General features: G+C 43.2%; 4 protein-coding genes across 5 annotated transcripts in view; 2 read left to right on the top strand and 2 right to left on the bottom strand.

The window, feature by feature from the left end:
* The window catches only part of apc2 (APC regulator of WNT signaling pathway 2), a 33,112-nt gene extending 20,574 nt beyond the window's left edge, over window positions 1-12,538 (top strand). The window contains exons 8-14 of the mRNA XM_017434298.3: window positions 1,356-1,454; window positions 2,091-2,490; window positions 2,779-2,877; window positions 3,303-3,442; window positions 3,544-3,738; window positions 3,828-4,042; window positions 4,200-12,538. Coding sequence (XP_017289787.1) covers window positions 1,356-1,454; window positions 2,091-2,490; window positions 2,779-2,877; window positions 3,303-3,442; window positions 3,544-3,738; window positions 3,828-4,042; window positions 4,200-9,735 — 6,684 coding nt within the window. The 3' untranslated portion in view covers window positions 9,736-12,538. The remainder of the gene's footprint in view (window positions 1-1,355; window positions 1,455-2,090; window positions 2,491-2,778; window positions 2,878-3,302; window positions 3,443-3,543; window positions 3,739-3,827; window positions 4,043-4,199) is intronic.
* A 549-nt stretch (window positions 12,539-13,087) lies between these two features.
* lg18h19orf25 (linkage group 18 C19orf25 homolog) lies at window positions 13,088-15,026 on the bottom strand. Its single transcript, XM_017434288.3, has 3 exons — window positions 14,825-15,026; window positions 14,195-14,365; window positions 13,088-14,090 (listed from the first exon to the last, which is right to left on the bottom strand). The coding sequence occupies exons 1-3, from the start codon at window positions 14,829-14,831 to the stop codon at window positions 13,909-13,911; spliced, it is 360 nt and encodes a 119-aa protein (XP_017289777.1). The 5' UTR covers window positions 14,832-15,026; the 3' UTR covers window positions 13,088-13,908.
* A 579-nt stretch (window positions 15,027-15,605) lies between these two features.
* reep6 (receptor accessory protein 6) lies at window positions 15,606-21,858 on the bottom strand. Of its 2 annotated transcripts, XM_017434285.3 has the most exons (7): window positions 21,649-21,858; window positions 18,513-18,606; window positions 17,281-17,419; window positions 16,926-17,094; window positions 16,702-16,841; window positions 16,378-16,398; window positions 15,606-15,978 (listed from the first exon to the last, which is right to left on the bottom strand). In XM_017434285.3, the coding sequence occupies exons 1-6, from the start codon at window positions 21,779-21,781 to the stop codon at window positions 16,384-16,386; spliced, it is 690 nt and encodes a 229-aa protein (XP_017289774.1). In that variant the 5' UTR covers window positions 21,782-21,858; the 3' UTR covers window positions 15,606-15,978; window positions 16,378-16,383. The 2 variants fall into 2 exon arrangements, with proteins under 2 accessions (XP_017289774.1, XP_017289775.1); XM_017434286.3 differs by lacking the exon at window positions 16,378-16,398.
* A 1,010-nt stretch (window positions 21,859-22,868) lies between these two features.
* Window positions 22,869-25,108, top strand: LOC108246642 (interferon-induced protein with tetratricopeptide repeats 2-like). The gene is made up of 2 exons (XM_017434284.3): window positions 22,869-22,873; window positions 23,414-25,108. Exons 1-2 carry the CDS (start codon window positions 22,869-22,871, stop codon window positions 24,720-24,722), a joined length of 1,314 nt encoding a protein of 437 aa, XP_017289773.1. The 3' UTR covers window positions 24,723-25,108.
* Window positions 25,109-25,514: the final 406 nt, after the last annotated feature.

Raw genomic sequence — 25,514 nt, 5'->3', positions numbered from 1 at the left:
TAATAATCCATAGAAATTGGTGTTTTGATGCAACCCCAGGGGTCGCGGCCGGTCGTTTCAGACCTAGTTCTGGTAAAAACGACATCACGAATCGCTCCGATGCCGGCTCAGATCCAGTCTGTTGACCTTTACTCTCTGCAGCTCAGAGGCACGACAACAGCAGGTTGACTTCAGAAGGAGCAGCCGCCTCAGGCTTGGCTTGCTTTATTTTGAAAGGGGCTTGTGTTTCAAGTTTTTTCTTTTCAATTTAAATCTAAACTGTGTCACTTTTGGTTCCTCAGGTTCTTGAATGCGTCGTCCTCGGTGCATTCCTCTTAAAAAGCATCTTCTGGGGTTTCTGCTACATCCTTGGCAGCTCTAAGCCTCATTTCAGCTGAAAATCTGTCCATCTCTGCGTGAGTGCTGCAGCTCTGGACATCATCCAGGCTGCAGTGATAAAAAGCACGTCTGTGCGACCTGCAGGCCCGACTGATCCCTCTGTCAGGAGGAGCAACGGGATTCAAAGCTGTGGATTTAGAGATTTATCTCTGTGGAGGTGGCCGTCCTCTGTCGCAGCAGAAAGACGGCCTTGATCGGAGTTTTGTCTCGACTGCCGGCGTCCATTTTGTGTGCTCGGTGTTGCTGCTGTTTTAATGGAGGAGGTTTGGATCGGAGCCATGGATTCTGGGACGACTGCAAAACAAAAAAAAAAAAAGACAACATTCAGCTTTACTTTGTTAAACAGGAGTGAGACACAGAAACAGCTCAGCTCTTTGTCTGCACTGTCTTCATCTCACACACACACCTCACACCCCGAGGCGTTGCCATGGTGACAGGAGACAGGAGGGGGGGCTGAGAGCTTTGATACGAGTCTCTGAGGATTTCAGCCTGTGAATCTAAATGAAGCTGTTTGTGTTCTCGGCTGAATGAGGACTGGTTCTGGTTTCAGACAATGTGAGGGTGTGTTGTCCCGTCCTTAGCGGGACGGGTCGGGTTGGGTCGTAGAAGGAATCTATGAACCTTCAGGTTCAGAGGAATGAGATCCTCACAAAGATCTGGTGAAATGTGTTAAGATTAGCCTGTGAGAACACAGACATGAAGGATCTGAAGTTCATCGAGTTAATGTAAAAATCACTGAACTGAAACTGAATTTACCTGCAAAGGTTTAAACAAATATTGCTTACTGTAATTACTTAATGCAATATTTGTTTTCTGGATCCACATTTATAAAGATAGAGCTCTGCGGTCAGTCGACCTGCGTGTATCTTAACCCCTCACTCTGAATGTTAAGGAACCTCCTCACATGCAGAAGGCGGGTCTGCAGAAGGGAACAGAACTGGATCAAATCACATCTTCTTCCCTTTTTCTGTGTGCAGCTGTGTGGAGCTGAGAAGCCCCCTGCAGGAGAACCGGAGAACAGCAGCTCAACTTCGGCTGCGGCTGCAGGAACAGAAGCTGCAGACGGAGGCAGCAAGGTAACGACTCGTCCCCTGCAACACTAATTATCAAACTCAAAGATTTTTCTTAATGAGACATTTTTTAGTTTTATATTAAATTTATTCCTTGTCCTTCAAAGACCAGCTGGTCCCAGTTATTACATTTAATTTTTTTAACAGCGTCTGCAAACATAGAAAAGAACAAAAAACAAACATCTATCCTCTTTCAGACCTAGGGTTTTATGTTCTAAATTATGTGTCTGTAAAACGAGCCCAAACCATCAGCCCTCCACCACCGTGTTGACAGCTGGGAGGAGCTGTTTGCTGCAGTGCATTCTGGGTAAACATCTGCCCTTTGGTCTGGTTCTGCTCCAGAAGTCTTCTGGTTCTTTCAGATGAAGCTAAGTTGAGCTGCCATGTTGTTTTATAGAAAGGAAGGCTTTAACCTTTGACCCTTGACCTGCTAACTGAGGCCTGTAGAGACTGAGATGGAACTCATTGCGCGGTCTGACCTTCAGGGTGAATCTGCTGCTACTCCTGGGAAGACTGGGAGCTGTCTTAAATACCTTTTCTCATGACTGTATCTTTAATCAGTCATACACAGCTGTTTTTGCTCTTTATATTTCTTTAATGGTATTTATTTCCAAATTTTTTTGCCTTCATGTGTCTCCTCAGGTGGAGATGGTCTTCTGGCTGCTCTCCATGCTGGCTAACCGAGACAAGGACGAGATGTCCCGGACTCTCCTAGCCCTGTCCAGCTCACAGGACAGCTGCATTGCCATGAGGAAGTCCGGCTGCGTCCCCTTGCTCGTTCAGATCCTGCACGAAGCTCCTGGTGGAGGTTCTGGAGAGACGGCAGCAGGCAGCGCCCCGGTGGGCTGCAGCCGAGAGACGAAGTCCAGAGCGAGCGCCGCCCTTCACAACATCATCTACTCCCAGCAGGATGAAGGCCAGGCCCGCAGGGAGATGAGGGTCCTACACATGCTGGAGCAGATCCGGACTTACTGTGACAGCGGCTGGGACTGGATCGAGAGCCACGCTGCAACGCCTTCACCTGGAGGAACCAAAACCACAGGTCAGCCTAAAATAAAACTGGCAGGAAAATACAACCTACATTAGGCTGACCAAATGGTGAATAATAAATAAATATACTAAATAAATATTCTAAACCATGGACATCTCACAGAGTCAATCCCAGACCTCTTTTCTACCTTTTTAAATTTTTAAAAGATTGGTTTGAATTTTTGTCAATATGGAGAAGAAATTTGAACTTTTATGCTAATTTTGATGTAATTGCTCTCTAAGATGGCTGTACTCCTTTAAACAATTTAATTTAGGAGATGTTTCATTCATTGATGTGCAGATATTCCTGAACCTGTGGACCCTCAGATCTGTCAGGCCACGTGCGCCATCATGAAGTTGTCCTTCGAGGAGGAGTACCGACGAGCCATGAACGAACTAGGTCTGTGTAACCAAATATAACACGTTTCGTACAGTTTGTACTGTAAATCAAGCCATGTGAGAGGAAATGCTGAACTTTGTACAGCATTGAATTAGTTTGGCCAGAGCAGTGGTGTCCAACCGTGGACCTGAAGGGCCACTATCCTGCATATTTTAGATGTTTCTCTGCTCTTCGGCAGGTTTTCAAGTCCTGTGGAAACCTGTTAATCATTTATTCATTCAAATCAGGTGTGTCACAGCAGAGAAACATCTAAAACATGCAGGATGGTGGCCCTCCTGCACCAGGATTGGACACCACTGAGCAACAGTTTGTAAAACATTTCAACATATTTAAAGAGTGACCTGATAATTTCCAACCATCCATGACATTCAGTGACCAGTTTGGTTAAGTTTTTTTTTATAGCTGAGTTTGTTGTTGCCTTCCAGGCGGTCTGCAGGTAGTGGCGGATCTGATTCACCTCGAGCAGGACATGTACGGTATGCAGAATGACCCCATCAACATGGCTCTGCGGCGCTACGCGGGGATGGCTCTGACCAACCTTACCTTTGGGGACGTCGTTAACAAGGTACAAGTCAAGGCGGCAGCATAGCACGTTTGCCTGGTGTTAGCTTTCTTTAACATCTCAAATGTGTTAATTATTCCACCATCCTACTCTTTATCCTTCAGGCCACCTTGTGCTCAAAGAAGAGCTGCCTCCAGGCTTTGGTGGCCCAGTTGTCGTCCGACAGCGAGGAGCTTCATCAGGTGGTCTCCAGCATCCTGAGGAACCTGTCCTGGAGGGCTGATATCAGCACCAAGAGGGTCCTGAGAGACATTGCCTGTGTGTCTGCACTGATGACCTGCGCCCTGCAGGCAACCAAGGTAATGAAAACTAACAAACCCAATAATTTAATAATAAAAATCCAGTAATTTAGTGCTAAAGAGACCTGTTTGCATATTGTATCCTGCAGGAATCGACTTTAAAGAGTATTCTGAGCGCTTTGTGGAACCTGTCAGCTCACAACATTGACAACAAGGTGGCAATCTGTTCAGTCGATGGTGCTTTGGGTTTCCTGGTCAGCACCCTGACCTACCGCTGTCAGACTAACTCGCTCGCCATCATCGAGAGCGGAGGAGGGATACTCCGAAATGTGTCGAGTCTGATCTCCACACGAGAGGACTACAGGTGGGTTCCAAAAACTAAAATGTCAACTTTTGCACCACCAAGGAATTTTTTTGTTTTCCTGCACAAGCATAGATGTGTTATCTACGTTTCAACTTAAAAAAAAAAAAAAAGGTTGATTGCATGTTTGGTTAAACGTGTCTATTTTGTTTCTGCACAGGCAAATCCTCAGGGACCACAACTGCCTTCAGACTCTGCTGCAGCACTTGCGCTCTCACAGTCTGACCATAGTGAGCAATGCCTGCGGGACTCTCTGGAACCTTTCTGCCAGAAGTCCAAAAGACCAGGAGCTGCTGTGGGACCTGGGGGCAGTTAGCATGCTGCGCAACCTGATTCATTCCAAGCACAAGATGATTGCCATGGGCAGCGCTGCAGCTTTAAGAAACCTCCTAACCAACAGACCCTTGAAATACAAAGATACTGCAGTTGTATCCCCTGGCTCTTGCTTGCCCTCCCTGTACATGAGGAAACAGAGGGCTTTAGAGGCAGAGCTGGATGCCAAACACCTTGCAGAGACCTTTGATACCCTTGAGAAACAAAGCCCCAAGCACCTGACCCTCAACAAGCCACTCAGGCACATCGAGAGTCTAGCGAAGGATTATGCATCTGATTCTGGCTGTTTTGATGATGATGAAGCCCCCAATAACTCCAGCAGCCTGGATACTGGTAGCTTCTCCATGCTGTCTATGTTTCTCACCAACTCTAATTTCCTACAAAATCAACATCGAAAGAGGTACAGTGAACCTGAAAGAGACACAGATCCTCCTCAGATGGTTGAGAAGAAGCACGCTCCTCCTGATGATGTGGTCTCTGCTGCTGCAGAGACACTTGCAAAAAAGATTACCAACACAGTTGCAAAGATCGACAGGCTGGTGGATGACATCACCATGCACACATCCTCTGAAGACAGTCTGAGCCTCAGCTCTGAGGACCACCTGGCTGACTGGGCTTATGGACAAGATGAACTAAACGAAGCTCGGGCAAATTCATGTTCCCCCTGCCGTTTCTCTGATACAGGCAGCATGGCCCACAGAGAACGCCTCAACCGAGCCCACGCCCTCCTACGCCTCAAAAACACCCATGCCAGCGTATCAACAGACAGCCTGAATAGCGGCAGTACCAGTGATGGCTACTGCGGCAGCAAAGACCAGATGCAAACATCTCCAAAAGCTCTAATAATGCAACAGCAACGACCCAACCAGCTTGACCTAAAGGTGGCTCATCAAGAATATCTCAATGTGGGTCCGGCTGTTCTGAACGAGTCCAACCAACAGGATATTCCAGAGAGAGATTCTGTGGATAACAAAGATGTGAAAGTCGTGGAGCTCAGTAACACAGACATAGAAAAGAATCAAGATCCACCGGTGCAAACACCTGTCAGTGTTTCCACAAAAGTATCCTCTGATGTCAGCATGACATCAATTAAACTTTCTCCTACTTACCAACAAGTCCCGCTCATTCAGAGTGTGGCCAAATTTGGTGTTGCAAAGACAACCATCAATGTGCAGGCAGCTCAAGCAATGAGGAGGCAGGCATGGGTACCCACTGTGATGACTGGGGGCAGCATTACAAAATTTTCTCCAATGAATTCCACCAGAAGTCCAACCATTGGGACTATGGAGACAGTTCAGAAATACTCTGTGGAAAACACTCCAATCTGCTTCTCCCGGTGCAGTTCACTGTCCTCCCTCTCCTCTGGTGATGGAGCGCTAGATGGACAAAGTGACAATGAGCTAGAGAGTGACTCATCATTAGAAATAATTGAGGTGGAGGATGGCGAAGTGGTGAAGAGAGAGCAAGAGGATGAAACCCTAGAGGATCTGAGTGACAGCCAGCTGTTAATGACAGACTCAAAAACCTTCCCCAGCAAAGAGATAAATCCCACTGAGATTCCCTGTGCTGCCAAAAAGGAAAAGGTGTTCCTCAGAGGAGCTTCACCTGCTATAATTGAAGACAGATCTCCATCCAGTTCCTCAGAGAACTATATCCATGAAACACCTCTCGTATTAAGCCGATGCAGCTCAGTCAGTTCACTGGGCAGTTTTGAGTCTCCTTCGATTGCCAGTTCAATCCAAAGTGATCCATGCAGTGAGATGATTGATGGAACGATAAGCCCCAGTGATCTTCCAGATAGCCCGGGACAAACCATGCCTCCTAGTCGGAGTAAAACTCCATGCTGCGTTGAGCCGAACGTACCAGAAACACAAATCACAGGGATGGCAGGCCAGTGGGAAAGCAGCCTGCGGAAGCTGATGGACATCACAGATCCTAAGGAGAGGTTTAACCTTCCTCCTGATCTGGACACCATCTACTTCACGGTAGAAAAACCAATTGAAAACTTCTCCTGTGCTTCTAGCTTAAGTGCTCTGCCGCTTCACGAACACTACATCCAGAAAGACGTGGAGCTGAAATTAACACCCCTGCTCCAGCAAAATGATGAGAATCAGTCATTCCCTAACGAAGATGAGCAAGGATTTGACAACGGGGAGCATTACAGCGAGTGTAACTCTGATGACGACATTGAAATTTTAAAGGAATGCATCAGCTCAGCAATGCCTTCAAAGTTTAGAAAAATAAGACCTTTAACAACTACCATCCCCCCTCATATACTCAGTTCCCAAATCCGAAAACAAATCCATCTACCATTTGCCATGCTTCCAAATGGCAAAACCCAAATATGTTATAGGAGGAGAAATGTCCACCCACAAAAAGACCTAAAACTGGATGATTCCTCCTTTACTGATTCAGCAGAGGGCACACCTGTCAACTTCTCCAGCACAACATCACTGAGTGACGAAACACTTCAGTACCCCCTGAAGGACAGGGGGGCTAAAGACTGCATCGCTAAAGGCCTGAACAAAAAGGAACCGATAAACAATGAAGCAAAACGAATAGAAGACTTGAGGATATTTTCACACTTCCATAAACCAAACAGGATGAACTACCCACCTGAGATCCAAATGGGCCGAACCACCAAACACGTGATTCCCACTCAGAAGGTGCTGATGCAGAGCAAAGAGGTGGCTGATAGAGTAGCCAACCTCAAATATCGTGATCACTCTCCTAATCAGCAGAAGAGGCAACAAGGCCAGGGCCCCTGCAGGAAACTTGAACTGCCCGTCATAAAGCAAAACACCGAAGGAAACCTGAATTCTGGGTCACATAAAGGAAACAAAATCCTGCGACAAATGACAAATTCTTCAGAGGACAGCAACAGCTTCTATGATGACAGAAGTGAAAGCTTAAACAAACGAAGCAGCAGGAAACAGAACAGGGAAGCAAGCAGGAATACTCTGTCCCGAAGCATGACAAATATATGCCGAATAGATAATTCCCAGGGAAAGCACAGAGGGTTTCAGAGAATAAAACAAAATCTGATAAGGGATGAATCCCTGGCATGTTACTCATTAAGCTCCTCTCTGAGTTCACTCAGTGATGCTGAATTTGAGGATCATAAATCAAAAGCCCAGCAAATGTGGTATAAGAACAGACAGAATAAAACAATGAATATGGCACAACAAGCAAAGGTCGTAACCTTGCACTGCCATTATGACGAACAAAGCTCACCAAGCTCTGTCAGCATGGACTCTGAGGATGACCTCCTTCAAAAATGCATCACATCTGCTATGCCCAAACAGAAACGAAAAATTGCTTCCAGAAAAAAGAAAGCAGAAAATACTCAGAAACAAAAAGCCTCCGATGTATGGGACATATATGAAGAACTGGACAGTGACGATACGGGATGGGATAAAGATTCTGACCTCAACAGTGTCGAATGGAGAGCCATACAGGAAGGTGCGAACTGTGTCGTCACTGGGCTGCAAGCATCAAAATCTCAAGAGCCATCCTCTGAAGAGACTGAGTCGGTCCTGTCATTTATGTCAACATCCAGCTTTACCCCCAAAGAAAGGAAGTTTGCTAAAGATAAAAAAGCAAATAAGCCTCTAGACTTTGAGAAGCGCAAGCCAGTTCCCAACTTGCCGGTAGTGTTTAGAGGCAGGACAGTGATCTATACACCGAAAAAAGAGGAGGCTCCGTCACAAAGACCCCCTCCCAGAAAGGTGCCGACTAACGCAGATGCTCCTAAGAACCCGAACCTCGCTCAGCACAGATCGAAGAGCCTTCACAGACTAGGCCACCCCCAGGACACAGAACTGTCTCTTCCAAAAAGGAGTTCCACTCCACCTCCAAGGATACCAAAAAGTTCATCATCTGGGTCGTCTCAGAGTTCAACACCCTCCAAGCAGTCGCAAAAGAAGATATTATCTCCAACGCATATGAATAAACCCCTCCAGAAGAAGACCTCCCCATCCAGTAGTAGTAGTTCCCCGGCTACCAGTCCCCCTGAAAGAAGGGGACGCTCTCCTGTCGTTAATCCAAATGAGAAATCTCCACCACCTAAAACTCAGAAGTCACCTGTTCGGATTCCTTTCATGCAGAATTCAGTCCGGCAACCCAGACCTCTGTCTCCATTGGTAACTAACCAAACATCCAACAGGCAGAGCAATCAGATAAACGGACGAAGGGCCTCTCCAGCTAACCGATTCGACCTGGTGAGGATGACCTCTGCCCATTCGAGCAGCAGTGAGTCAGATCGAAATGGCTTTCTGAGACAGCTGACATTTATTAAAGAATCAAAGACGCTTCGAAGACGCGACGGTTCCCCTCACAGTACTGTGGGGTCACAAAATGGGTCCCCCCGCAGGGCAGCTCCCGGAGCCTCGGCCGTCTTCCTCTGCTCCTCACGCTGTCAGGAGCTCAAGGCTGCAGTGCAACCCCCAAGGCGGCTGCAAGTAAGAGAGTCAGGCCGAGCGCAGCAGGCCCAGAGGCCGAACCCGGGCCTTCAGAAGCAGACTGCAGCTCTGTCGAGAGCAACATCCGGTGAGAGGGATATTTCTGCAAAACGGCAGCCCAGGAGAACTAGCTCCGAAAGCCCCTGCAGGGTGGCCCAGCGAAACGGGCCAGGCAGAATCTCTGGAGTCAGGCAACAACAGGACAAAGACACCTTTAAACGCCATGCCTCATCACCAAGCATAAATATACTGAGTCGAGTGACCAGCCGTTCTTCGCTGCGCTCATCATCATCCGATTCAAGTGGAAGAGCTAAAAGTGAAGACGACACCAAGAAGAAAGGGCAGAGATCTGCTTCAAAGCTGAATGATGGAGTAACTTGGAGGAGGATCAGAGATGAAGACGTACCTCAGATACTGAAGAGCACTCTGCCTGCCAACGCGTTGCCACTGGTGCCTTCTCCTGATGGAGAAAAGCCAAAGCTACCAGCTCTTCCCGGAAAACTGCCGACAATTCTCCTTGCATCTCGCAAGACAAGTGATGCGACAGTCCAGACAGAAGATTTATCCAACAGCAAGACCAACTCAAGCACCTCTCCAACGGCTGAAGCGGCTACGGTGATCACCGAGGAAGCAGCGAGGTTGGCTCTTCTGAGAAAGTTTAGTGCTGCTTCGGGGGGTAACCTCCAGGACACGGAGTCGGACGGCTCACTGAGGAGTCACAGCTCCGCAGGTACGTCAGACGGCCATGTCGGTGGAGTCGTCACCTTCCGCCAAGGTTCCCCAAGCAAGGCTGCCCGAATCACTCCATTTAATTACGTCCCCAGCCCGATGGCAAACTGCCTGCAAGACGCGCAGAGCCAGGCAACAAATAATGAAAAGTCTGGGGAAAAAAGTGAGTTGTAAGTAATCGGTTGGATTTCAAACTCAGCACTCAAACGGACACAAAGGTGCTGGTCCTTTACCTCGGGTATTGACTCTTTATCCTAACCCATTCAAAGTTTTCTCTCTGAACAGCTGATCAGAGCTTCCATCTACCATTCATACCACGTTGGATGTATGCACTGACACAGATCTGGCAAGAATGGACCACAGATAACTTTTGAGAAAAAAAAAATCCTCGCCTGAAAAATGCATCTTTTTATACTTTTTTCTTTTTTTTTGTATTTGTAGAGCAATCATTGCCTGGTAGAAATGTAGTGAAAACATAAAGCAAAAGACAATGAACTGGATTTCAGCACATTAAGTAAATCAGCATCGGTTTGTTGGACACAAATAAACAGAACAATGTTATGCAAGCTTCTGAACAACAACGTCTGTCTGTGGTGGACTCGAGTCAAACCCTCAACAAGGACTCGACGTGTTTTTTATTTACTTTACATCGAAGCTTTTACCCTTGCCTCACCACTCGACAAACAAGCCCAGCAGGGTCGGTGAATCAGCTCGTGATAAGACATTTCTTCAAATTTATATAACCTCTTACTAGTATTACGCTCACTTTTATTACAGTTTCAGTCTTTGAATAATCGAAGCATAAACACGCGGATATTAAGGTTTTATTCTCATCTGATCGAACTGTGAATACACTGTTTGGATGTTTTACGGCAATTAAACCTGAAGGTTCTTTTTAGACATGCAATAAACATCAAGAATTGCTGGATTAAGCTACATGCTAAACCAGTGGTCCTGGTTTAAACTGCATTTTCCCCCACATTAGTGACGGCCATGCATTTAATTAGATTAATTAGATTTAACTAGATTTTTACATTAATAGCATACATGCAAGGCTGGTGTAACAAATTAAACGTGACAAATCAAGGTACCACATTTCCATAAAGCTGTAATTTAAATATTGTACTGTTATGATACAGAGTCTGGTTCCTGTTTAGGTAAAAACGTAGTAACTGACTGTATTAATTCAAAGTAATGCTTTACTACAGATGTTCAATATGACTGCAGCTGCACTCCGTTTCCTTCCCAGAAAACCCTACAGCACACCGTTTCCTGTTTCTGGCTGTCAGTAACTCTGAGCAGCTTCACCTTCTGCTGTTTTCTGTAACCGTCGGTGTTGTAAATAACAAGCAGGTCCACAGACGCTTCCCAGTTGTTACTTCCTGACAGAACGCCAACACTTTCACACACGTTTCAGAAGCATCGTTGGCACTGAGTAACAACGCTATTCAGGGGTGAAAATGTTTTCCAAAGCCCAACGCCATTTGTATTCTTGTGATGCAAAGATGTGGAATCGTTTCCTGATAACCGGATGCGTTTGTTAATTCAATGACGTGTTTGATTTCGCGACAAGATTCAGGTACAGTTCGCTTTTTATTTTCAATCAAGTGTGTCAAGAAACAGAGCATCAGCGGTCAGGCTTAAAGGTGCCGTAAAAGGGACAATATTAAGACTACACAGCAGCTGGCAGGGGTTAGATTTGTAGCTGGAGGAAAAATCTGCAAACCTGATGTGCCAATAATAAATCTATTAATTAATTATTAATGCTACAATTGGGCAATATGATCAAAAACTAATATTGCATTATCTTTAATCTGTATGATAATACACTTTGAAGCAAGTCTGTTCCTAAACATTATAATCACTGAAAGTTCAACCCTATAATGTGTAAAAGGTCACCAGAACGATCCTTTAAACAGAAACGGGACAAACTTTCAGATTTTGGGCTGTAGATGAAGAAAATAAACATGAGAACGTAGACTCAGTGGTCACAAACTATTGGTTGAGTATAAATGTTTTACCCCTCGCCTCCAGTTCGTACTGGACCAGAACTTCTGCTCTTAACAGAGTCGCTCATTGGATGTTAAATATTTACATCACAGCGCTCCTAACCGATTGGACCCTTCGTCGGTGAGAACAGCAGCTCTGCTGTCAGTCGAACCGTCTTTGTTTTGTCCAGGTTTCTGCGCCTCGGGGCTTCGGTTGGTCCCGGGAGTTTTCCTCCTCTGGATGTCTGTACAACATGTTAATATCTGCTAAACTGTGTTGCTGTAAAGTAATGATAGGTGGAGAAGACTATATAAAGACTATGAATATTCTCTGTGGCTCTGCCATCCCGCTCTCCACGTGTGCCTGCAGAGGTGAATGGAACCATTTGAACCGACGTTAAAGGAGCCGTTTGTACAAAAACCACCTCCTTTTAGTTCCACAGCATGCATAGAAGAAAACCTAACTGGCCTCCGAGTGAAAGGATTCCGCTTCTGAGCTCCAGCTGAAATCTGAAGGTGATACCCTTCATGAATCTGCCTTTTCAGCATCTCAGAAAAGCTGTAAATGTCTTAAATTACACAAAACCTGGAAGCCCCAGAGAGAACATCTCAAATAAAAGTACTCTGATCTGTGCTTGCTTCAGAAAACCAGAAGCTGCAACCATGTCCAAATGGTGCAGATCCTCCAAATGTAGACACTATACCAGAGTTTGATGTTAAAAAGGCAGATTTAAGGCGGGGGATCACTTTGACAGCCCCTCAGGACTAAATATGGTGAAGAAAATAAACGGCACAGTAAGAGTCCAGGAAGTTTGTCGTCGATGGCCTTGTTGAGGCCTCGGTCGAGACTAGTTTGTAGCCGAATCACGTCAAAACGGTTCACGAACGAGACCACAGAGGGGTCGTGGCATCGTGTGAAACAAGCAAAACAACACGAGTGTGTCATTATTAATGTTTTCATTCCAATAAAACGTGATGTGATTCCTTAACCTGCTGTGTTGACTTTCTTTCAAACAACCAATCCACCACACAACAGGTAAAGTACAAATCAGTGTGATTTTTTATTAGTAGTAGTAGTAGTTTTATTAAAAAACAAACTGTTGTGTCATTTCTAAATGTTTAAATTGTGTTCTATAATCAGGTTTTTATTGGCCAACGTTAGTTGCAGAAACGGGAACCTGTTCATAATCTTTCCAGCAGATGGCGCCCCCTCCACTCCAAACACTTGAAAACATTTTAAACTCAGCAGCTTAATTGAAAATGTCCACATGGATTTGATCAAAAGATGAAACACAAACAAATAGGTCCAATTTAAATTTCCTTTAGAGCAAAGAATGTAAAAAAAAACTGGGTTTGTGGCCAAAACATGGTGTGCAAAAAGGTAAAAATACAGATTTGTTGTTTAGACCTAATGTTTTTTTAAAGACACTCCCTTTATAATAAACAATTTGGATATGAAATGACTAATTGAGTCCAAATAAAAAGAAATTACAATAAAAACAGCAGCTAAGGAGAGATGAGACTTCCCCAAACAAAACTACGAAGGTCTACATACATTTATTTTTATAACAAACAGTTAATTTTACACATTTATATAAAGGAAATCATAATATCCACAATGCAGAATGTTTCATTTCACCTTATTTCCAATGTGTACACAGGCTATCATCTTTTATGAATGTCAGCATATATGTTGTGAAAAAGACCTATCTGTGGATTTCATCTGTAGAATAAAATAAATAAAAAAACTTTTAGGTTTGACCTGACAGCCTGAATAAAGTCTCACTTTGTTCCTCCTCGCTTCTGATACCCGCCTGTAAAAAGGTTCAATAAATGTGTCTTTACAGCTTGTCAAAATAAAAGTATTTCCCTTCAATCTGTTGACAACATTCAGGTTTCAGTGATTTTTCATTTTTGGAAAAAACAACTTAAAAAAAAAAAGAACAAAAGTGAAACTGCTTTTGCGTATTTATACTTATCATTTCCTTTTTTTTTATATGTTTGTTTAAGAATGTCATTTATTTTGAAAAATATGAAGAAAAAACAATGCACATACGTAAAAACATTTTTCTGAAGATAAAAAATAATGAAACTAATAAACTGGCAACAAATAAAGTAATTTTATATTATTTATTGTAATATTTTGAAGTTGCTCTTATGTGAGCTGAAGCGCTGTTTAGTTTGATGCTTTTCTTTTGAAATCACTAACACTTTCTGCAGCTTTTATTTTGAAACCGATGCGACCAACAGCACCTTTCAAGGACTCATGAGCCAAGTTCGGCTGTGAGGTCAACGGTCAGCTCACACTGTGGCATCTGTAGAAGTCTGTCATGATAGAGTTCAATCAAAGTGTGGTGAGTTAGAGGAGTTGACCTTTGACCTCCTCCACCTTTCGGTGCAGCTGCTCTCCTGCTGCCTGCAGCTCCTCTCTCTGCTGCTTCAGTCGACCCTGAGCCTCCTTCAGCTGCTCGTTCAGCTCCAGATACCACCGGCACTGCTGGAACCGCTGCACCACCTCGCCGTCCGGAAGGGAGGAGGACTCTGAAGACAGGAACGACACGTGAAGGTCCAGTTTGATGGTCCTGGATGTTTGAGGCCAGCGCTGTCTGTGTTTTCATATTATCTGCACATCTTTGTAAACTCACCTTGGCCCGTTTCCTCCAGGATGCTGAAGACCGGGTCATCAGGAGCAGCTTTGCTCAGGTCCTCCAAGATCAGGTCAACAGCAGGGAGCTCGGGGCGGCTGGGCAGCACCACCCGTTTCTTCCCTTTAGAGCCGAGATTCATTCTGCTGAAGACAGCTCCACCTCCTCCATCTGAAACAGGTCAAAGGTTAAAAGGAGGGGAAGTGGGGGCCCCCTTATAAAGCTTCATTAATAATAAAGGCCTGGTAACAATATTCACTTGAAATGTGCTGGAGTTTTCTCTTATAACATTTGTTGTGTTTAACACTTGTTGTCAGTCAACATCATTATGACAAACTAGCAAAGAATCAGCTATTATTACAAATTAAACTTCCTTAAATTATTTCTCTCATTCATTTTCCTGCAAACATCTAAAAAGAGCTTAAAATGAACAAATCTTTACAGCCAGGAGGAAAATTTCTAAGCCGATTTTTTTAGAATAAAGTAAGTACTGCCGTAGGATATTTGTAACATTATTGAGTGAAGTCATTTTTGCTGGTAATCAATATGTAACTGAATTTTGCAAATACCGAACGGACATTCGGCGCAACAGTTACAACAACGGCTCCCGTCTTTTTCTTCTGGCCTTACCAAACATTAGGTGTCTCGGTGAAACCTTCCGGTGTCTCCTGGGTCTTCTTTAACCTGTCAGCTTCAACTTAAACCGAACAAATTTACAGAAACAATTACCCGATTCTGTTGAAAATATGAATGCAAGTTGGTAAACACGAACCCAGAAATGAAAAAGGAAAGCGTCATTACGTCACACGCGACGTTACGTTTGGTTCGTTTTGGTGCATTACCGCCACCTACTGGAGAGGAGGGAGAATATCTGGATTTCAGCTGCAAATCCTAAAATTATTCAACTAAAAGGGGAAATATTCTTTGTTTAGTTTTTCATCAACATTTACAAAATTACTCAGAAAAATACATATATGAATATAAAATCAAGCTGCACTAAAATTTCTTTGCAGCAGGGTCTTAAAATTAAGGCAAAACTACTTTATTTCAGTTCACATCACTTAACAAGCTCCAAAGGTTCCCATTTTACCACATTTTACTGTAATCTGTTTTTTTTTATTTTAAACATTTTACTGTGTAATTAAATATATACTGGACTATAGGCATATTTAATGTTTTGTATTCTGGCTATTTTGTTTTCTCAAGGCCCTAAATGTTGTAGATTTTTGTCTTTATGCCTGTTTTCCTTGGAATAGTCTATGCTGGTTGCTACAGCTAATCAACATTAGCAAGCACACAACATCAGAGTTCTGGGATGCCCTGAGCTGGGTTTTAAATAATAACTACTAATAAATAAAAATAATCATAAAGTGAACATCTAGGGCAGCAAATCAGAACCAAACAACAGAAATAAACATGGACTTGGTTCACTTTAATCAGGTAAATTGACATGTTCTTTAACTGGGAACTTGTATAAAACTCAACATCCAGCTTGGTGTCTAAAGTACAGCTTCCAGATCAGTTATTGGCTGGAAAAGTGAAAAACCAGTAAATCTGTCGCTGGAGTTTCATATTTAAAAACAAACAAACAAACAAGTATTTTTCAAACCACAAATAAAAATAAATAAACGAAAATAAAAGACAGTTATCAGAGATGTTCTGTGCCACAGAAATACAAAAAAATAAACTCAGTGTCTCTGACATAAGGAGCACTTTCTGAAGAAAAAACTCATCTCCTCTTCCTCACTGAGACTCCTCCTCTTCCTCTGCTGCTATCGGAGCGACTGAGAAGAAGAAACAAACCAGAGCATTAAGTTATTTCATGATTTCATTAGTAAAACAAAAAACAGTATGCTTCTTTTATACTATATTATTAATTAACTATTTTTAATTTTACACTTTTTACTACAAATTGAGTATATTTTATTTTTCTCAGTAGCTCGTTTGTAACCTGCTGACACACAAGCAGCTCAAAATTAGGCCAAAAAAATCCTAAAATCCCATTTTAGAGGCGTCCCTCAAGGCTGAGTACTCTGTCCCCTGCTTTTAAAATTTAAGGTACTCTAATAGACTGTAAGGCTAAATAAATGTTGCAAGTAGTTAATCAGATGTTAAAAAGCAACAAGGGTGGAATTTTATAACGCAACAACGCCCTAACCTTAACCCCAAACCAGCAGACTTACCAAGCATTAACCAAGGAAAGGCTGGAACAACAAAAACACCAAGATTAGCAGATTCATCCCTAAAATTCTCTTAGAACATGAATGTTTTGTGAAAGTGGAGTAAGAAATGTAATCAGCTGAAACATCTGGAATATATGACTTCATCTGCAACACAACAAATCAACCTCAAACACAATTATTTCCTAAAATAGTAATTCTCAAAATCTCAAACTATATGTGTAAGAATTATAAAGAAAATGCAAATATATATGCTATTGGACTTATTAAGATGGACAAACTTGTCTAAGACAAGTAGAGGAGGTAAGTAATGTCTGTTTTACTCACTTTTTGTTCTTCACTCGGCCGTGGAGCAGCTATAGCTGTTGATGCGTTTGCAGATGAACTTGGTAAACTCTTAGTTTCAGGCTGAGAGACCGGCGGTCCTGGTTTCACCAGAGCTTTATTCTTCACCAGAGTGGACAGGACTGAGGAACCAGGAGCAGTAAGGAGAGTAAATCTCTTGCAACAGAAGGGAAAGGGGTGTTTTCCCAGCGCCGAACTGGTCGTACCTTCTCTGGTGAGGTTCTCGGCGGCGCTCATGGCCTTCCCGCTGAGGTCACTGACCATGTTGTCCACCGCAGCCTCATGGCGGAGGAAAACAGGACGGACCACTTTGCTGTAAATGATCTGAGACCCGTTCCATGACACAGGGGCCATGCACCACAGCAAGAACAGACACTAGGAGCACGCAGAGCAGAAAAATGTGGGTTATTGGAAATATTGGCCAGAAACCCGTTGTTTATGAGTTCAGTGTGGATGTTGTTGTATAGCTTGATCCTCGTATGTAAATTTGGGTCAAAAGTCTTTTTTCAGTTTGTGGCAGCTTGTTCGGCTCATATCATTGCCTCAGACATGTACGCTCACCTTAAAGGCGTAGTAAAACGGGAACCAGTAGAGGAAAATGTCAGAGAAGAACTCGCCCAGGCTGAAGATGCCGTACACCACCCAGTAAGTCAGCCATTTTGTGTCATCTTCTTTGCACGGACTTTCAATCGCTTTGATTCTGGAGGAAACCAGATTTATTTAAAGTCTCAGACTGCAGTTCTGCCAGGATGGGTGTAAACTGGGCAGACAGATCTAAAAAAATGAGGATGTCTTGGTAAAATACTTTTATTATCTGCTTCTGTTAATGCCAAGAAAACACGGTTTGTCGTTTCGCTGAAGTTTTAGCAGCAACTCTGCAGCCGAAAAGTAAATTGTGAATTTATAGGAAATTAAATGTATCTAACTGTGTTTTCTCTCTGATGTCACCTGTTTATAAACCGAAATAAAAGAAGTTTTCCCACAAATATTTAGGTTATTCGAAAGCTGAAGAATGTAAAAGACTATTTTTCAGAAACCAATGCCAAAGTTTAAACACAGACATGACATGATCTGTTAGCGCTCAGAGTATGTGTTGTGGATGACTTTCGGCTACTACAACAACAAACTTTAGCTCAATATCTGTAAAAATGACTTGGTTATAGTTATTTTTGTATTTGCTAAGGCCAATTAGCTGTGATGGATTGACTCAACGGTAATCAGCTGGAGATGTACGTCCAGTTGTTACTTTTAGAGAGTTTTGTCAAAACCTGTAAACTGGTTCATGGTATATTTTGCTAACAGACATTTAAACTAACACACACAGGCAGGTAATTATTGTCACGGTTTGTGGGTTTCTGTGTTATCTTGTGATTGGTGTTGATTGTTCTGGGAAATTTCTTTGTGTTTCAGTCATGTTTGTAGGTTTGTTATATTGCTCCCCAGTTCATTCTCCTCAGCTCATCTGGTTTAAACACCTGTCTCATCTGTAATCAGGACACCTGTTCTCACTCAGTAATCGCCCCTCCCAGCAGATAGACACTCCCTGTTGTCGCTCAGCGTTTGTCAAATCTTCTACACTTTTTTGATTGGCCTTCAAACTGCTGCAGATCAACACCAACATCTGTGTCCATGTTAGCTTTTGGATGTTCAAGCTATACAGTATATTCTTTTATCTTTTGCTTAAAATTCTGCCAGAATTTGCACAAAAGTTGGACGGAAACTTGAATAACATTATTTGGTGTGTGTGTGTGCGGGCGGGCTCATCATTGCACAAAATAAAACCCAAAACTCACGAATAATAAGCTGGATAGACGAAGCCAATTAGATTGCAGAGGAGTGCAGCACCATAACCGTACACCAGGTAGAGTCCAGTCAGTGAGACGGCACCTGGAAGGGGACACACGAGATAAAGACATCAGGTCCACTCTGATACAGATTAGAAACTGTCATCACCTGGAGTTTTCTGACATGACATTCATTTCAGTTATGGGCACTTTTTTAGGTTTCAGAAATCGTCACAAAGTGTTCAGTGCAACTTTTTTATGTTTGAAAGTTTCACCAACATTCCTGACGTGGTCGAGATGAGGCGTCCCTGATGGGAACTATCTTGGCAGTAGACATGATGTGATGAAACCTCACCTGACTGATTGTCTTGTTGTGTTTTACCAACAGAGCAGCTGCAACATGTTACCTCACATCAGACCTGATGTCAGCATATGAACGGATTGAGTATAAATCACAAACAACTTGTGGCTAAAAAATGTAAAATTGAAGACAATTGTTAAAAAAGTACAACTTGTTCAAATCCTCAAGACAAGACTCCTTCATGGTGTCATTTCTAAATAAAATAAAAGTTGTTCACATTTTAATTTAAATTTCAGCTTCAACACTGAAACTAGCACTCTTAAAAAATTCAACAAAACATCAGATTCAACAGAAATGAACCTCTGGTTCAAAACATTAGTGTTACCTTTAAAAATAACACGTTTAGAGTTTAGACGTGTCAAAAAATTCTTCATGTCTTAAATGTTTTCACCAAAAACAGAAAATAAATGTTAAACATACAAATTACATCCTCCAATCTGTTTCCTACAAGATGAAAGTTAAACATTTAAGTTATGATCTGAAGTTCAATATGGCCTTTGCAGGTTTTAAATAGAAAACAAAAACTCTAAAAAGTTTAAGTTTGTTCACTGATTTAGTCTCTGTACATAAATCTAATACACACAAAAATAAAATTAACTAGATTTTCATTTGTTACTTTCAGAATTGGACAGTTTTTGGATTTGTCAGACTATTTATTTATAGATTTGGTTTATTTAATCTCTTAGAATTGATTTAACTTGTTTTGAAACTGTTGGTTTTAAGTTTATGGAGTAATCTTTAATGATTTTATGAATGAATCAACCTTTTACCAGGTTTATTCATATATTTTGATTAGTTTTCATTCACTCACACAAGTAACACAAACACAAGATTCATTTTTCTTTCACTCAAAGGTTTAATGATAATGTTTTTAAATAAAAATTGTCTACTTTAGTCTTTTTATGGTATTATTTTGTTGATTGTGAGAAAGAAGAAGGCAAAATTTGAATTTTTTGACATGGTTTTAACACATTATCTCTGTGCAAGACAATAAACGTGTACTTTGTATTTTATGTTAAGTTAATTCAAACAAATCTGACCAAACTTATGAAAAGAAAATCATTTAACAAGTCAAATTAGTTTACCCATTGTTGTTTGAAAACAAGACTTTTATTTTAATCCTTCTGCAGTCTGACCGCAAACACAGGCCAAATTCCAAAGCAAACCTGAATTAAAAAGCGAGTGAGAACCCCGTCCTACCTCGGATCAGCTTACGCTGCTCTTCAGTCATGGAGGCCGCCTGCTCTGCTGCCTGTCTCTGTGGATCATCTGCTTTAACCGCTGAGAGACAGCGAGCGCCAGGCACCGCGCTGACATCATGTCCTGCTCACTCTCACAGGAGGACTGTGTTTATAAAGACCTACTGAACCACTCCACTCGGCTCAAACTAGACCAGGGTGGAGGTTCCCGAACCTACATCTGAACACAGGTTTATCACCTGAACGCACGATTCAAGCTGTTTATATTCATCCTCCAGCTTCTGCAAAGCTTCACCACAGATTAGTCCAACAGGAAATGGTTCTTAGTCAGCTGTTTTGGACCCTCTGGGTCAGGGGTGATCCTTGTTCTCGAGTGACTGAGCAGGAGATGGACTAACAGATCAGAAGGAGGTGACGGATCTCAATGTACCGGTCCGTCCACGTTCCAGCCCTCACCTGTGATCATGAGGTACGGATCACGATTGAAAGACGAGATCCTGGATCCAAGCAGCTGACATCAGCTTCTTCTTCTGCAGTGTGGCTGGGCTCAGTTTCAAAGATACGGTGAAGATTTTGGAGTAGAGCTGCTGCTCCTCAGCTGAAGTGGCTCAGGTATCTGATAAGGATGCCTCCTGGGGTGCCTCCTTCTGGAGGTTTTCGGGCCATGTCCCAATAGGAGGAGACCCCAAGAAAGACTCAGATCTCCCTGGAAGGATTGTGTTTCCTCTCTGGCCTGGGAAAGCCTTGGGATCCCCCAGGAGGAGCTGAAGAGTGTCGCAGGAGACAGGGAGGTCTGGGTTTCCCTCCTGGACCTCCTGGACCTGCTGTCTCTGCAACCCGACCACAAATAAGTAGATAAAACCGGATGGATAGAAGCCTTGGGTCTAGACCGGTGGTTCCCAAAGTTGGGTCATGTAACACCAAGTGGGGTCCTTAAACAATCTCCCTATGTCAACTTACATGCAAAAATGATTGTTTAAAGTACATTTTCACTGTTATGCAGAATACAAACCATAGCCACGAAATAATAAATTGTTTTGTAGATATTTGTTGTCATTATGCTTTGGTTTAACTGGGTTATTAGTAAGTTGTGTATATTTAAACGGGGTCACAAGAGCTTGCAACTAATATTTTGTGGATCAAAAGCTAAAATGTTTGAGAATCTCTAGTCCAGAGGAGTCCGTGTCAATGTAAAAACACTTCTAACAGAAACTGTTTGCACCACAGGAAGTCTCAAATCAAAACCAAACCTTGGAGAATATTTAAGGATGAATAAAACTGCTGATGAACTAAAAGAAACCAAACAGAAAATCTCCCAAAGCAAAAAGAAAAACGAGGACTTTCTGTAAATTCAGTAGGAGGAAAAAAAAACATGAAAATATGTTAATCTGAGCTGAAGCATGAACAAAACCCAGCATCTGTTCATAGGAGGATTAACTAAATCCACTTTCCACGCACGTGCGACAGTCAGGTACCAATCTGCTGCATCTAAACCAGGTTGTTACAGAATCACCCAGAACTTTTAAAAAAAAACGCAATTTCACCTGAACTGAGCAAATCCCACCACAGAAAACACCTGACGTACCCACGGCGAGGACCTTCTTCTTGATCCCCGTCTTCTCCTCCACCTTCCCCAGGAAGTCTGTGACCACGTTCTTCTCGTTGAGGAACTTTTCGGCTCGGTCCTTGATGGAGGTGAGGACGTCCAGCAGGCCCATGGTGGTCCTCGGTGAACAAACAGGTGAGGGGTCAGAGGAGACTAACCTGTGTTGGAGAGGAACTCACAGCCCGGCGGTAATCCTCTGACTGCAACAATCTGCTTTAATAAGGAGGAGGAGCAAAGGAGGAGGATCACAGGAGCATCAGCAAATCTAAAATCCTTCCTTTCAAAGAGTTTTTGTATCATCTTTGAAATCTGGACCTAAAGTTTCTGGTGATGAAGCTGCAGAAGCTTACCTGCTCTTCCTGTTTGCAGCAGGCTGGTCTGATTCCAGGATGACATCCAACCTAAATGTCATGATTTAGAGGTTTATGTTTTTTTTTTTTCTGGTTTTATTTTGAACTCCTCCTCTTGTTAAGCTTCTTGAAGCAGATCGATGGTCAGAGGATGAAAACCCAGCTCCTCTGCTGTTTCAGGACGTCACTCCTGGACGTCTTCGCTTCCATAAAGGACAAAGATGAAAAGTTTCTCAATGAGAACATTGTGGTCTAGCATTTTCTGGAAAAGCTGGAGAAGACCTTCCTGCGTTAAACAGTTCACTGGAAATGGCTTCACTGAGGTTGCTATTTAAGAGGAAAACATGAGGTTTTTGATGAAGCTATAGTAATAGAAAATAAGTTTACCTAAAGTTATTTATGATGGCAGAAATCAGGATGATCAGGACCCCGCAGGAAGTGACTCGACCACCAGGCGCTCATCTGTAAGCCCCTTGTTTCTTCCTTCATCCATGAATTTAAATCCCTCTTAGACTAACTGGGTCATATGTTAATAAAATGGATCTCACTGCATATACAACTTCACTTGAACTTTAACCTTTGGACTGGCTGATTCCGTGCCGTCTAACCTTGGTCTGTTTGCAGCCGGAGTTCTCTTTGCAGAAACATAAAATGATTTATAAAGAGTTTCACGGAAACGGAGAGAATCAACCTTTCAGTGAGGCTTGTTTCAGTACATGAGCTCAGTGTGACATCATTTACAGCGGAACAGAGGTCGAACATTACAGACTTTTATGGCGCCGCGCCTTCAGAAGCAGAGTGGACCCAGAGGTGTTCAGAGATCTACCGAGTCTGAGCTGAAGAGGCACCATGAGGTGAGTCACAGAGTCTTCAGAGTCTAACTTAGTTTTAATCTCATCTAAGGGAGGTTTTCTTGGACGTTATTAGCTGTACCTCTCACAAGACAACCTAGAAATGGGCTTTATCTTCCATAAATTATACACAAGACATCTAACAGTTTATTTTTGTATGTGTGCAAAAGCTTCCAGTTGTTCCAATTTTGGCTTTGTTCTGCTAAGTTTTTCCGTCTTTCTCTGACGTTTTTCCTTCTTCACTTTTAAAAAAATCATCACCCGCCTCTAAAGGCGAAGGGGCGATAATGTTTTCGCTCGTCTGTGTGTGTGTTAGCAAAATATAAGTAATATGAGTGAAGGTTGCCACCGCAGCCAAGCAAACATATCAAACACAAAACTGGCTGAAATTTGCCTTTAACTTTACTTTTGTTTTGTTTTTTTCCTGATACAAATGTGCATTATTTTCCATCCATTCATCCTTTCTTCTTGTCTTTTTTCCATTTAAACACAAAGCTTCCGTTCGGTTCCTGTGATTTTAAAACTGTTTTTCCTGTCCATCAGCACGTCTCGGAGCCCGTCCACGCTGGAGTCCAAACTGGAGACTCTGGAGTGTCACTTCACCTGGGACCTGGACCTCAGCAGGTCCAAGCTGCTCTGTCTCCGGGACAGCCTGGAGGACATCGGCTCAGAGGAGGGTTACAGCTGGCTGGGTCACATCTACAACCTGCAGGGGTTCCTTCACTGCCAGCTGGGCTCCATCGAAGAGGCCCGACGGTTCTTCGGCCGGGCAGCAGAGGCGCTGCGTCAGCTGAGGAACACCGTCTCTGACGAGGGCCCCTGGCTGGTGGTAAATTATGGAAACCTGTCTTGGCTGCACCACCTGCTGGGGGAACAAGCACTGAGTCAGAAGTACCTGTCAAAGATCGACACCCTGATGAGCGAATGCCCGTCTCCCTGCCTGGATGAGCCGCATCCGGAGATCTGCGCAGAAAAAGCCTGGACTCTGATGAAGTTCAGTGCGAATAAAAAGCTCCAGGCTGCAGATTTCTTCCAGAGAGCCATCAGGATGCAGCCAGATACGGTGGAATGGCAAACCAGCCGAGTGTTGGCGTTGGCAAACGCCTTCTTGCAGCACAAAGAAAACATGGATGCTGACATCTTGGAGAAAATGAAAATCGCCAAAGAGCACGACCCGCAGAACTTGTACCTCGCTGCTGTGTATCTGGAAGCTCGAGCTCAGAAAGGAGCAAAGATCCAGGAGGAAGCTCAAGAGTTGGCAAGAAAAGTTTTAAGGAAGCCGATGAGCAGCTACAGTGGCTTCAAACCTTTGCTACGACTCTACAGGATCTATGTTTCCATGGATGAAGCTATTGATTTAGCAGAGGAGGCTCTGGAGCGACACCCGGACGCCCGTTACATGAAGAAGTGTGCTGCCATCTGCTACAAGAGGAAAGTTTTCTCCCTGAGCAACAGCCACCTCGAAGGCAGCCTGACGGACAGAGCTGTCAGTCTGCACCAGGAAGTCATCGCTCTTTACCCCCGTTCCTCACTCAAAATGCAGATATCTCTGGCAAACATTTACGCAAAATCAAACCAGCGAGCTGCAGCCGAGGAAATCTTTGAGGAGCTCCTGAAGAGCGATCTGGATCCCGAAGGAGAGCAGATGGTTTCTGCTTATTATGCCAAGTTTTCACAGTACGGCCAAAGAGACAGGAACAAGGCGGTGAGGTTTTACATGAGGGCCGCGGCGATAAGACATCGCTCGTTTTACCGCGAGGACAGCATCAGGAGGCTGCGGAAGCTCGGAGAGGAGGGCCGTCAGCCGGCGTGCAGAGAAATCGAAGAGTTTCTGATCAGTCTGAGCGATTAAAAATGAAAACTGTGGCTCAGAAGCCGCCCTGCAAAACCAGAGCCAGTTTGTTGAAGCAGATTTCTGAGGGAATCGAAGAAGTTACAAAAAAACAGAAAAGTCCACGCAGCCATCAGCTGAATGAGCTGAAGGTTTTACGAACAGCTAAAACAGCAGAAAGTATGCAGGAGAACAAAAAACAAACAGGAAAACAGTGTAAACGATGACTCGGCGTTCATAAAACATGATTTCTAATTTAAGTAACGAGAACAAAATAAATAACTGCATAAACCTGTGTGTAAATTTAGATTTGACCTTTTAACTCTACTCATTATTTTCACGAGCAACTTCATGTATTTATTTCAATAATTTATTTAATGACAAATAAAATGGCTTTCTTTTGAACAGTCGGCGAGGACGTTCTTCTGTTTAATGCATTTAGCAACATATATAATAAAAGGTGTATTAAAAATATAAATAAGTTTTGATGAGTGAGTGCCTCGTTATGATCAGCGTTTTGTTTTACTTTCAGGTTTTCAGGTGTGTGTAGCAGAGAAGATGACTAAAATCATGACATTTTCAGGAAACGTCAAACACGGTGCAAGGAACAAGGCTGATCGGGTGATAGGTCACAGCCTGCAGCTGGATAACAGGAATGTTAAACTGCACAGCTGGACACCTCATGAGTCAGGGGTGATCACTGTTGATTTCAGGGTTCATGGGGTCAAAGGTTATAACCTGGTCTCTAAAGATCAGGTAAAAACTGACGAGCAGATCCGGAGGAAATGCTGGATTAAATTCTGGTTCTGATCC

Source organism: Kryptolebias marmoratus, linkage group LG18 (assembly GCF_001649575.2).
Source record: "Kryptolebias marmoratus isolate JLee-2015 linkage group LG18, ASM164957v2, whole genome shotgun sequence".
In the NCBI taxonomy this organism is placed as follows: Eukaryota; Metazoa; Chordata; class Actinopteri; order Cyprinodontiformes; family Rivulidae; genus Kryptolebias; species Kryptolebias marmoratus.
This window is presented reverse-complemented; position numbering and strand designations above follow the sequence as displayed.